Raw genomic sequence first — 13,918 nt, 5'->3', positions numbered from 1 at the left:
ATCTTCTTCAGCTTTCTTCTGGTTAGGTGTCATCTGGGTCTATTTAGAAAACTGTGAGGCTGTTAGCGCTGCTGCCAGTGTTGTCATGTTTTCTTAAATTGATTCCCTGTGATTACTTGGCATTCATGGCGCTCTTTAAGGGACAGGATACAAGAAAAGCTCTCTGTAAATTGGGCTTTGGATAAGCTGTGAAACAAAGCCCGGATGATGAAGATGATGATGATGACACACACACACATACACACATGTGCGTACAGTACTTACACGCCCTCGCTCACTCATATATAGACTATAATTAATTGCCAGGAAGTCTCAGGTAATTTAAATTGCAAATCAGGGCAGGCAGCCTTGTTCTCCCTCAACTTTTTTGTGATTAATATTTTATTGTTTTACTGAGCGAAAATGCCACCAGTGTTTTTCATCAGATACAAATAGCACAAAAGACGAAAAAAAAAGAAAGAAAAGGGGGGTGGAGGGGGAGGGGGGCAGTGGATTGAGGAAGATCAGATGCAGACGTTATCTCTAAACATTAATTAAGTCGTGTCTCGGGCTGGAACTGTTGAGGTCTGGGTGTCGCCTTCCTCTCCTGTCTCCAACCCACTCACACTCTGCTGCTGCTGTTTCCTCTTCTTTTTCTTTTCCTTCTTGTTCTTTTTCTATTTTATTTTATACCTTTCTCTCATTTCTCGCTCCGTCTCTCTCTGTCTCTGCACTCTGGGTCTGATTCTCTACTTTTCTGCCAAGTTTCTCTCAGGTCCTGAACTTCTCTTTCAATCAGCCACTAATTAAGCAGCGGAGTGGAAGGGTTTCTTTGGCAGGAGATCGCGGGGGGTGAGACGACGTGAGGGTTGAGCAGGAAAAGCCCAGATCCTGAGACCTTATAGGTATAATATGAGTAGAGAGGAGGAAGAGGAGGAGGAGGATGTGAAAGGGGCGGAAGTGAGAGTTTTACTCAGTGGAGAAATGTAACTTTGAAACTAAAGTGTCGCTTTTTATTTTTTATTTATTTATTTAATTATATTCTCAACTAGATTTTCCCATGAGGCTGCTTGTGTAGCAAAGGAACAACAACAAAAAAAGAGGCAAAAAATAATGAGGACGTTTCCCTTTTGCCACAAACAGAAGCTGAGAGGTGAAATCTTGATTGCAGCTTCTCACAATGAAGAAATAACCTTTTCCAACCATAACAGCCTTTTTGAAAGAACCGCATGACCTTGTGAGTGTGAAAGTAGGTGTGTGTGTGTGTGTGTGTGTGTGTGTGTGTGTGTGTGTTATGAGTGTGTGAGTGCAGCCTGGCAGCTTGAGATGAAAGTCTTAAGTCCTGCCCTTCACTCAGAGCCACAGTGGACGGGCTGGAATCAGATGGCTGGCACAGCACTCTGCTGCTCTCAGAGCAAAACACAGAGAGAAACCACGTGTGGATAAAAGAAGGAAGGAAGGAAAGAAAGAATAGGAAGAAAGGAAGGAAAGAAAGAAAGAATAGGAAGAAAGGAAGGAAGGAAGGAAAGAAAGAAAGAATAGGAAGAAAGGAAGGAAGGAAGAAAGAATAGGAAGAAAGGAAAGAAGGAAGAAAGAAAGAATAGGAAGGAAGGAAGGAAGGAAGGAAGGAAGGAAGAAAGAAAGAATAGGAAGGAAGGAAGAAAGAATTCATATCAAACCGCATAAAGAAAGAAGGAAGGATGGAAGGAAGAAAGAATAGGAAGGAAGGAAAGAAGGAAGGAAGAATAGGAAGGAAGAAAGAATTCAAACCACATAAAGAAAGAAGGAAGGATGGAAGGAAGGAAGAATAGGAAGGAAGGAAAGAAGGAAGGAAGAATAGGAAGGAAGTAAGGAAGAAAGAATAGGAAGGAAGGAAGGAAGGAAGAATAAGAAGGAAGGAAGGAAGGAAGAATAGGTAGGAAGGAAAGAATAGGAAGGAAGGAAGAATGAATAGGAAGGAAGGAGGGAAGGAAGAAAGGAAGGAAGGAAGAAAGAATAGGGAGGAAGGAAAGAAGGGAGTGAAGAAGGAAGAAAGAATAGGAAGGAAGGAAGAATAAGAAGGAAGAAAAGAAGGGAGGGAGGAAGGAAGGAAGAATAGGAAGGAAGGAAGGAAGGAAGGAAGGAAGGAAGGAAGGAAGGAAGGAAGGAAGGGTTCCCTCTCTGTTGCTTTTATACAAATAAAACCAGAGGGAAGGTATTCACACAGCGGCCATGTTTGCGCTGACGTGACTCTTGTTGTCACTTTGTCACTTCCTGATCGATCAGCAGATAAAAAGACGATGATACCTAGCAACAGCTTTTTATCGTGCAGTGAACCAGGAGTCAACTGAAAGTTATCAAAATACAAATACAGCAACAAAAAGAGAGGATGGAGAGGAAGCTCAGAGCAAAGAGAAGGGCAACGTAAACAACATAAAAAACAAACATACAACTCTTAAAATAAATGTAATGAATAAGAGATGAACCAGGAAGTGAGAGGTGACGCACCTGTTGTCATATTAACTGTATAAATGTTTAACATTTGCACAAATCAGTGAGAAACTATTGTCACCTGACGACTTCAGTCACACTAATAATGACATTTATATCTGGAAACTCAACGTTTGATCCTCATTTATTAATTTATCAGTTTGGTTTATTTTCCAGTGAAATTGAAGTTAAGTTCTTTGCAGAGTTTTCCTCACTAAGTTTCATCACCATATATTAAGGTTCAAACTGACAATAATTCAATGTCCCAATATGATTTGGATTAGATTTAATCAGGGATCAGTGGTCACTATAAGCAGTCCCTCCAGGAATTCGCGATGTTGCGATCGCAACAATTAACGCAAATTCAGCCAATCCCCGCGAATTTTTGCGATCTTGCAATTTTGTACAATCACCGCAACTTTTCCGCAAATTGGACCAATTGTCGGTGCTTTCCGCGAGTTACGCAGCAGAGAGTGCGAGTCTGGACGGAGTCTGGACGGAGCGGTGGTTGAAAGTGAGTCCACGGTGGAACAGCGTGGCTGGGCTGACGGCAAGAAACTTGATACAACGTGCACAAAGTGACAAGTAAAGGAACACAAGCTGAGTTGAACGTGTTGAGTGTGTGAGTTGTCCTGGTTGACCACCTGAGGCTGTGTCCCCCCCCGCAGCACTCGCCGAGGGGGAATCCAGTGAGTGCGCCACTGCAGGGCCGGAGCGGAGCAGCCGGCGGCCAGGTGCCCCTTCCCCCATCCTAAGGCCCTGGCCCTGGACTTGAGTAGCCACCCTCCCCTTTTTATTCAAAGACTGGACTGTTTTAATGGCATTTTAAACAGTTCTTTTACCACGATTTTTAAACAGACATTTTAATTAAAAGTAAAACCACTTTCAACTCTAATTTTCCTGTGCCTTTCTTAACAAGTGGAAAATTGCTGGTATAACAGGACCTAACATTATTTTGTGGCATCTCAAAGTTTTCAATTTTCCTTTGATTTTTAATTATTCAGAACAAAACTGCAACATTTTTTTGCAACTTTCGCTGTTTCCCGCAATTTAATCGCAACAAAAGCACTTAAAATATCGCAACATTCACCGCAATTTTTTCAAAATGTGGCCGCAAAATCAGGCATTTTAGGCCGCAACAATCACAAAAAAAGCCCGCGAAATCCTGGAGGGACTGTATAAGACAACAACACAATCACGCTCATTCATATTAAACCACAAAAAAAAACTAAACAATCATCAACCAAACATTTAGATAAAAATAAAATCTACTTTTTTCATATAAATCCTCCTCTTGATTTATTGAACTTTACAAGTTTCACTTTCTATAAAATAAATCTGATAATAAAACATTATGTTTCTTATTTACAGCAGGATCTTAGTGTGAATCTTTCTCCTACTGTATTTAGAGTCTCAAACTCAGATAAATATTTTTAGACTTTGGTAATTAGCTTCACACATTTTGCAGCAGATACTCATCGCTCAGACGTTGCCAGGGGGAATTTCAAAATAAAAGCACATACAGTACATGCTTAGAAAATGATGATACGTATGGATGTTTCCATTTGGGATCGATGACATTGACTCATTGATCATTTGAATCGATGAACAATTGTATTGAACACTGTCTCACACACACAGACACACACACACACACACTGTACATGCTCTTATTGTTTCTAACGTGTGTGTGTATTTCCCTGTGTCCCTGTAGGAGTGTGGACGTCCTGTGGTCTCGGCTCCGTCCCTCTGCAGCTGCTGTTTCTGAGGCTGCCAGCTTCACTTATTAACCCCCCCCCTCCTCCCTCTCTCCCCCCACACATCAACCACACCTGGCTGGCACTCGAGCCCCTGTTCAGCCCCCCCACCGCCTCCCTGCCCTGCTTCCCTCCCAATCTCTGCATCAAGACTGGCGATGTCCAGCGTCCCGAGCCCCCCGTCTCCAGCAGAAATGTCCAACGGCCCCGTGGCGGAGAGCTGGTGTTACACTCAGGTGAGGAGGGGGGGTGATGTCATCGCTGTTAGCTCAGTCTCACCATTTGAGAGAATAAGAGGAAGAGTGGAAATCAAGTGTACTAGTTTAGCTGGAGATTTGCAAAATTCCGGGAATTTTTAAAGTTGGAAACTTTCCATGGGAATTAAAGGACAATTCTGGGGGCAAATTCAACTTAGGGCTGTATTTTCTTAAAGGTGTACAGAAAAGAAAACTGAATTTGAGCCCACTCTGGATCATAAAATTAATGTGATAACTCATCTTTCAGATGATGTAGGCGAAACTTTGTGCAAAAATCTATTTTTGAGTAAATCCGGGATGAAAGTGTGTATTCAGCCACTGATATTGGATCCGTCATCCGTCATTCAAACGTCTGAGACACGCACACACACACGGAGCTCGGTCTCGCCCCAAGCTTTGAATATCCCGCCCGCTCGATAACGACCAATCAAATTCGTTTTCCTTACTCGGGTAAACTCGTGTTGCAGCTCGTGACAACTCGGCGCGACAAACAGGACAAACGTCCATTTCTGTACACCTTTAACATTTTAGGTCTAAAAGAAGGAATCTGAAGATTTTCAGTTGAATTGACCCTTCGCGTAAGCCCCGCCCCCTTGGTTACTGTTGCTACGCCGGGCAAGCTTTCACTCCCAGCCATGCACCTGGCAATATTTGGTATCGATTTCAAAGGAAATATCAGAAAATTTCTGGATAAACTGTTCTGAGATAATAGAGAGAAGAAGTCACAAAGATCATTCAGAGTTTTCAGTGACGTGACTCGCGCAGGAGGATAAAACATCTGTTCAACGACACGACTGGACAATGTACAGAGCAGCAGTAAGGGCCGGTCATTTTACCGTCTATCAACCCACGAAGACTTAGGTCATCTCACTGGTTGTCAAACTGCAATTTTTTGGGCGATTGTGAACCACATACAGCTTTCACTGCTGTTTTTTCTCCCACCGCTGTATCAGTCAGTGAAAGCAGTCCCTGCCTGGAGGATCCCTCGCCTAAAAGCCCAGGTAAAAGCCGTAAAAGGACAGCTGTCATTTCAGATGTGAACATATGGTTATCCCCACATTTACACTTGCTCAAGTCGAAAAAAAGTCTGCTCATATCTGAACATCTCTATATTGCTGCCGCCGCCGCCGCCGCCACCGTAGTAGCAGCAGCAACAACAACATCCTTCTCTACAAACAAATGTTTTTCGTCCTAGTCTCAAAATGTGTCCACAAAAGCAAACGTAATGACTCACTGCCGAAAGCTTGCCAGGCCTATAGTTACGGTTGCTAACGTAGGATTGGACAATAGCCGTTTGTGGGAGGAGTTGGCGAAGGGTCAATCGCTCCTGTTTTGCGGTAGTTGTGTCTGTCCCTGCATCGCCACGGCAGCAATGAATGGGAGCGGATGTAAGTTCCGCTGCTTAGGCTGTTTACATCCCTCAAAACCACATTTTTTTCCCACAGACAGCGTCAGATGGCTACTCAAACATCCACCGAGAAGTTTATTTACTTCAAGCAAGCCGACATGTTTGTAAAACTAGATCTAATTCAAAGTCTCCCGGAGTCTCGCGAGACCCAAGTTGACGTCAAGTAAAAAAAACTTCTCGGCGCATGTTTGAGTAGCCATCTGACACTGTCTGTGGAAAAAAATGTACACTTCAAGCAAGTCAAGAGTTGATATTCCTGTGTTTAATTGATTGTTCATACAAGAATTAAAACTTGATAAAGTTCTACTCACAAATAAATCTGCTGAAATGTCATGTTTTTTTGCATCGATGTCAATTTATGTTTGGATATGATACAGTTTGTTTAAATTTACCCCCAATTTCCAGTTAATTCCCATAAATTCCCAATAATTCCCACAATTCCACCCCTTTGCAACCTATAGCTGGAGATGAATGAGAGTGATGAAGACGGTGACAAATGAAGTTGTCGTGAACCAGTCGCTGCATCGTTTTCTTGTCTCTCACCAAACTTCAGTTGTTTTCTTTGTTTTAAAGGTTACACACACACACTATACAGTCCTTGCTACTTCAGATATCACTCTCCTGTTAAGAATTGAGGCTGATAAAGTCTGTCATTGATGATGTCTGTGTTTTTTTCTCATCTTCTCTCCGTCCTTGTAAAATTGTTTTGTTGTTTTTTTTTTCCTGCTGCTGCTGCTGCTTTTTACAATATCCTTTCTTCTTTCCCTTCGTTTGTTGTCAGTGTTTATTAAGATGAAAGGCAGTTTTGATGTGCCGTTTTGAAGTCCAGGCTGACCAAACACCACTTACCCATATAGAATAGATAAATATATAAATAAAGAGATCTGGTTTCAGCCCCTTCCTGTGTCTTTTTTTTCTTTTTTCCCCCTCAGATCAAAGTGGTGAAATTCTCCTACATGTGGACCATCAACAACTTCAGCTTCTGTCGCGAGGAGATGGGAGAGGTCATCAAAAGCTCCACTTTCTCCTCGGGAGCCAACGACAAACTCAAATGGTTAGTGAAATCTGAAGAGTGCATTTTCTTTAAAAAAAAAAAGCAAATCCCATCTCTCTTGTCCACTTGTCACATTAGAGACGAGGAACATTATTTTCTAGAGATGACGTCCATCAGCATCCAGATGTTTCTGCTTCTCCAGCGGCGTCTTGTGCCGTCATCTATAATCTGTGTTTGCACTGATGTGTTGAGAGTAATAACACACACACACACACACACACACACACACACACACACACACACACACTCCATCTGCGCTGTGATCCGTGTGTAGCAGCAGTTTTGCTTCGACCAAACGTCTGGAGACCGGAGGTCTTGGGAGAACTACATGCTAATGTGGTAACAGCCGTGTACAGAATGAGATCAACATGTAAACAACAGATCTCTTTATATTTCTGAGGCTGATTTGCTGTTTCTGTGATTTTCTTTCTTTCTTTTCTTTCTGCTGGTGAATGTGTTGCGGTTTTCCACCTCTGTGATTTTTTTTTTCTTCCATGACGTCTTGTCACCTTCAGGACCTGTCAGGACTTGTTGCCTGGGACAAAGTGGGTATTTTACAAGCAGGTGTTTGCTCAATGTGTTGTATTATGACATTTACCGGATGCTCTGTGTGGTTGTCTGATCTAGTACGTGGATTGATTCAGATGCACTGAAGACGGACAGTAGTGCACGCTGTGAGAATGCAAAGATTGACTAGAATTGGTATGCACAATGCATATGGAGTGTAATACGGTTGGAGTATGTAGAAACTGGGGGTAACATCTGGCTGCATCTTCCCTTGTTCTAACACTGTAATAGACTCGGAGTGAAAGACACAGTCATGGATGCACGTGTTGCATAGTAAGATGTGGTTTAAATGTGAAATCAGGCAACTTTCCTTCATGAAAAACCATCTCAGAGATAGAAAACTTTGTGGGGTGGAGGTCAGTGAAGCAGTCAAAGCAGCGGTATACGGCACAGTGGCAGGACGCCAGAGGTGGATGAGATCTGCCCTGAAATGGAAAAAAAGGCAGCTTAGCTTCACTGCCGAGTTCCCTCCAGAGCAGAGTGAAGCGTTACGCTGCTCCTCGGCGTGGAAAGGAGTCAGCTGAGGTGGCGGCGGTGGTGCTCTGAGCATCTGAATCTTCCTGGATGCCTCCGTGCAGCCGGGATCCCCCAGGAAGAGATGGACGACGTCCAGGGTGTAGAAGGACGTACAGGTTACTCTGCTCGTACGCCACCACAGGGAAAGGAAAACCCAGACGAGAAGCAGAAATTAGAGAAACGAACGCTGGAAACGGCTGCTGCTATTGGAGGTCAGATGTTCGTCTTGCTTGATGGAGGTCTGAGACGGAGCCTTTGGACATGTGGACTCCACATATCAGGGTGTCACTGAGGTCTGCTATGGAGGGATTAACGGGACATTGTGTAACTTCTCCTGTTATGTATTCACGAAAGTAGATTATTTGGTTAAAAAGTCTGTTTTTCTTGAATCAGTAATCCCCCCCATCAACAAACTGAAGTGTTCCGCTAAGCTCTGAATTTGCCGTTCATATCATTCATATATCCACCACTTGAATGATGCTGGGTGTCGCCGTGACACTCCATTCCACCAGAAAAATTAACTGGGCTAACCGTTAGCTGTTAGCCGTTAGCAGTGTCTTAAATAACTCAATAAATGGCCCATGAAAAAAATATTTCTTCCAGCGGATATCCTAGTTACAACATGATTGAGTTAACTGGAGTAGTTTCATGTCGTGTCCGACAACGGGAGGGTTTTGACAGCTGACAGCCTGATGTTAGTTTGCTGCTGCTGTTAGCTGCCAAGCTAACAACTACGATAACCATGACTAATTACAAAAATGTGCACACAGAAATAGTAATGTTTGTTCAATAATTCGTTTTCTAGACTTAACAAACATCAGATTAGTCAAAACGGTTTTGGCAGCCCTGAGCCCCTGCATTTGGTGCCTATACCGGTGGCTAACGCTACCAGTTAGCCGCTTGCTAACGCCGAGCGGGTAAGCTCGGTGCTGGCTGCCATGTCGTGTCGCCATGTTTTTACGTTCAGTGGCAGCGTGACGGTAGGAAACCACGGAAACTCAGCAGAGACACCGGAGCTGTCGGCTCAGGTCGAGGTGGCGTCTGTGAAAAGTCACCGCGGTAACGCAGTGAGGAGGAATGGAGCGTTACACTGATGCTGCATTCACCTGCAGTCGGGCAGACGGCCGTCGGTAACAAACCAGATGTCAATTTAGTCACAGAAGTCGAGAGAAAGCCGGTAAAACGTGGGTCGGGTAAACAATACGACATCGCCATGACAACATATTGTTACGTGTATTGTTTTGCCTCGTGCTGACGGACCACTTGTTTACAGGCTTGTTTATGCAGCGGCTGTCGTCCGTCTGCCGTCTGCCCGATTTCACGTGAATGCAGCATGAAAAATACGATTGAGTTGCTTGCGATATACAACCGCAACGCTAGATGGGAGGAATTCCTACACAATATACCTTTATGGCTGATTGTAAGGAAAAGAAAAACTGAGAGTGATTTCAGGCTGGTTGGAGAGGAGGTGGCTCCTGTGGGAACGAGCCCACATGGGAGCAGATGATGGGGAAGACCTAAAACATCCTGGAGGGGTTACATCTCCCACCCTGGGCCCCCCTGGAGGAGGAGGAGGTCTCTGGGGAGCAGGACCTTGATGTGGATTGATGAGAACTCCTCTAAATGTCATGTGTCAGGCTGTTTAGCAGATTCTCCGCCTCCAGATGCTTCACATGTTAAGTAATTGTCCATATGGGGCGTACGTTTCATTTTACTGCTGTAAAACTGCTCTGCAGCATGTGTGCAACAAACAAACCATATGTTCCCAAAAAAAAAAAAAAAACATTATGCAAAGCTATGATTCTTCTCCGAGGCTGCTCTCTGTACACAGACATGAAGAGATCAAGACGGAGCTGCAGCAGCTCTGATGAAACTCAACACATGCAAATGTTTGTTAAAGAGCTCGGTGAAGATCGTTGATGTTGTTGTTGTTGTTGCTGATGATGCTTCTGTCAGACGACGACGACGACGACAGGGGATTCACTTGGAGAGCTGCTCCTCTGGTCGCAAGCAGAGAGGGGGTGTTGCACTGATAGCTGAGCTACTTCAGGTGTTTCCCTCTCTTCATGTGCACAGTAGACAAATAAAGATAGTCCGATCCATAGGTCTCTCAGAGAGACACCAATTCAATCAATTATGCAGAACTTTAAGGCTTAATTAAATGTACAAAAACAAAATGTACAAAAACAGTTGATTTCCTCCTTTGATATTCACATTTAATGTGAAAAGGAGGAAATCAACTGTTTTTGTACCATGGGGCTGTAACGAAACATCGATTCAATAAGCAACGAGTCAAAGCATCGATTATCATTTGCTGGACGTGCCTTTATTTTGAAATTCCCCTGGCTGTTCCCACCTGAGCAGCCAGAAAAAAGTCTTTACTATTCTTTTCTCCTCTCTGGAATAAATTCAGCTGTGTGGAAACATTTTAGATTTTTGAGAAGATGCATCTACATTTGAGCTACAATCACTTAAAGTATCACAGCTTCAGTTTCATATTTATACTAAAATCCTACTTAGCCTACATATAAACAAATATGAATTTAATGTTTCAGTTGTCTTTTATTGAATGTATGATTTTGACAAACACTCAATCGTTGTCCGTCGTGATGAAACTCTCATTGAGAGTCTTGACTCGCTGGTGGAGCCAAACTCTAGTGGTGATTAGTGGAACTGCAGCTTTTTGTCAACTTCATTCGTGGTTTGTACGGTTGAGACGTGAAACGTTCTGCTTTTGGCAGAGTATGGCTGTTTGAAAGTGAAATATCAACCGTATAATGTGTATCAAAAGAGTCTTTTTACCTTTTGGCTCATAGTCTGACATCTCAGTTGTCAGTAAAGTGACGTTTTTTTTAGAAGGAGGAGGTTGTATTGTCCACTTCACCTGGACGTAGTGTCATGCATACTGAGATATTGTTGTTGTGAGGGTCTGTGGACAGATTTGATGTAAAAACAGTCAATGTTGTTTTTTTTATTTAGCTCTTAGCTCTACCTGTCTTACCGGGATGTTTCCTCCTTCTCTTCCCCCTCCAGGTGTTTGCGTGTGAATCCTAAAGGTCTGGATGAGGAGAGCAAAGATTATCTGTCTCTTTACTTGCTCTTAGTCAGCTGCCCAAAGAGCGAGGTGCGCGCCAAGTTTAAGTTTTCTATCCTCAATGCCAAGGGGGAGGAGACCAAAGCCATGGGTAAGTCAGAGCTTAACCAACCCCCAGCTGATGCTAACCAGCACCCCCACCCCAACATTTACATTTTTACATTTCACTTATTTTTCTTAAAGGGATAGTTCAACATTTTGGCAAATTGGCCCATTGCCATAATCCCTATAGTTGTAGCAGTAGGTTTGTTACCTTTAATTGTCGGTGCAAGCTATTTTTAGAACGGTGGAGCAGAGCCGTGAGCTGCTCAGAGCTACGCTACGGAGGCTGATGGGATTTCTTGGTTTCCCTCATCAAACTCATCAAATACACAATCCAACAACTCCAAAACGCTCTGGTGGACAAGTTGTGACCTGCACATTCACCACGCTATGAGATAATAACAGAACATTACCAGACAGAGTTGTTTTAGAGGTAAATTCATGTAAAACAGCTTATGCGCGTTGCCTTCAGGGACAGTTTTTTGGCAAGCAGTCTCTGTATTTGCTTCAGAAAACAACTCTGTCTGGTATTATCTCATAGCGTGGTGAATGTGCAGGTCACAACTTGTCCACCAGTTGTTGGATTGTGTATTTGGTGAGTTTGATGAGGGAAACCAAGAAATCCCATGAGCCTCTGTAGCGTAGCTCTGAGCAGCTCGCGGCTCTGCTCCGCCGTTCTAAAAACAGCTTGCACCGAAAAAAAAAAAGGTAATGAACCTACTGCTATGACTATAGGGATTATGGCAATGGGCCAATTTGCCAAAATGTTGAACTATCCCTTCAACGTGTCACCGGGTGTACAGGAAGTGGAAGTCCGTGTTCAGCAGTAAAAAAAACAAAAAACTGTGGAAAAGTTTCAAAATGAAAAACTCCTCCTGTCACACCTGTGTCTTCGGGGGGCAGTGAAATTTGTAAATGCAGGAGGTGGTGGGGAGTGTGTCTAATACGCCGAGTGTGTCTAATAATGTGAAGTATTGATAGCCATATGGGCTTGTGTAATCACTGCCGGTTGGATTCATTTCAGGTAAATATATAATTCAGAGTAGCGTGGGGCAATTTTGATTTTAATTAAAAAAGACCCAACCTTTTTAGAAGTCTTCCTCCGCCTCGCTCTCCGTTGATGAATTGGAAATGAATGCGCCTCCTATTCCTGCTTTTTTTTTTTTTTTTTTTTAATTAGGTTATGTTATGGGAAGGAAAAGCAAACTTGTGTGGAATTGAATTAGTGTTGGCCAGATGTGACCGCTTCCTGGTTATCAGGCTTTCTGGCTGCTGCCTCCTCCTCCTCCTCGTCTCTCCTCTCTCCTAGTATCCTACAGCAGTGGAGCAGCACAGGAAGTGTGGAGGAGGAGGAGGGAAGATGTGAGGGAGGGAGGGAGGGAGGGGAGAGGTGGGAGGCGGAAGTGTGTTTGAATCGGAGGCGTGTGCTCTGAAACTGTGTACAACCCCCTGCGGTGCAGGTTGTGTAGAAAAGGGAAATCATTTTTCCTGCTAAGAAACATTCCCCCATGTGAACCTGACTCCCCCTCCCTCCCTCCCTCTCCGTGTGTTTTCTATCCCTCATTTTACTCACTCATACTTCTGTCTCCTGTTCACTTTGTCACTTTATTTCCTTTTCATCCCTCTCTTTTTTCTTTTTCTCCCACTTCTGTCCTGCATTGTTGAAAACAAGGAGCACTTCTTTAACCCTCCTGTTGTCCTCCTGGGTCAAGGAAGGAAGGAAGGAAGGAAGGAAGGAAGGAAGGAAGGAAGGAAGGAAGGAAGGAAGGAAGGAAGGAAGGAAGGAAGGAAGGGAAAAGGGTTGTGGAAAGAAGGAAGGAAAGAAGTACGGAGGGAGGGAACAGATTGGGTCAATTAGATCAAAAGAGGAAAGAAGAAGAAGTAAGGACGAAGGGAAGGAAGGAAGAAAGGACGGAAGGAAGGGAAAAAGGGAGGAAAGAAAAAATGGAGGGAATGAACTGATTAGGTCAAGGACGGAAGCAGAAGGACGGACGAAGGAAGGAAGGAATTTGGATTTTGTATTCAGTGTTTTAACGGTATTTCTTATATTTTATCTCTTATATGATCACAATTAGTGCATATTCTATTTATATTGTTATTTATAATGATGCGTCTCTATGTCACTATATGTCTCTGCGCTGTATGTTTTTACCTTTATGTGATTCTATGAGATGCAACCCAAATTGCCCTTTGGGACATTCAATAAACTGAACTGAACTGAACTGAAAGGAAGGAAGGAAGGAAGGAAGGAAGGAAGGAAGGAAGGAAGGAAGGAAGGAAGGAAGGAAGGAAGGAAGGAAGGAAGGGAAAAAGGATTGTGGAAAGAAGGAAAGGAGAAAGGAAGGATGGAGGAAGGAAACAACAGGAGGGTTCATTCTGCCGAGCTGCAGCCTCTCTCTGCTGCTCCGAGTCCTTTTTTTCCTCTCCGGCTCTTTACGGCTCCACGCCGCCGGCTTTTTGTTGTTGTTGTTGTTGTCGTGTCGTGCGCTATAGGATTAGTAATAAACACAAACACAGACCTTTGAGGTGTGGTATAAACTTCCCTCTTCAGACGCTCAGTGAGCACCACTTCCCTAAATGACCTGAGAATATATGGGGGAATGCCGACCGAGTGAAGTGAAGAGGCTCTCATTTTGCTCTGTGTCTCCGGGGGTTTTCGGCTATAAATGGCGTGCACACACCCCTCTTTCCCGTCGTTCTTCTTGCCATATGCCCTCTTCCAATCTTTCCCACAATGCCCCCCCTTCCTCCCCTCGAGGGAGACCTGGGCCCTCC

At 43.8% G+C, this 13,918-nt stretch overlaps 1 protein-coding gene across 1 annotated transcript in view; it reads left to right on the top strand.

The window, feature by feature from the left end:
- The window catches only part of spop (speckle type BTB/POZ protein), a 146,008-nt gene that overhangs the window by 71,838 nt on the left and 60,252 nt on the right, over positions 1-13,918 (top strand). Inside the window, exons 3-5 of the mRNA XM_085783411.1 lie at positions 4,163-4,441; positions 6,803-6,924; positions 11,041-11,192. Of these exons, the coding sequence (XP_085639537.1) occupies positions 4,364-4,441; positions 6,803-6,924; positions 11,041-11,192 (352 nt within the window). The 5' untranslated portion in view covers positions 4,163-4,363. The remainder of the gene's footprint in view (positions 1-4,162; positions 4,442-6,802; positions 6,925-11,040; positions 11,193-13,918) is intronic.

This window comes from Trachurus japonicus, chromosome 8 (assembly GCF_045865225.1).
Source record: "Trachurus japonicus isolate A0001 chromosome 8, Traja_1.0".
In the NCBI taxonomy this organism is placed as follows: domain Eukaryota; kingdom Metazoa; phylum Chordata; class Actinopteri; order Carangiformes; family Carangidae; genus Trachurus; species Trachurus japonicus.
This window is presented reverse-complemented; position numbering and strand designations above follow the sequence as displayed.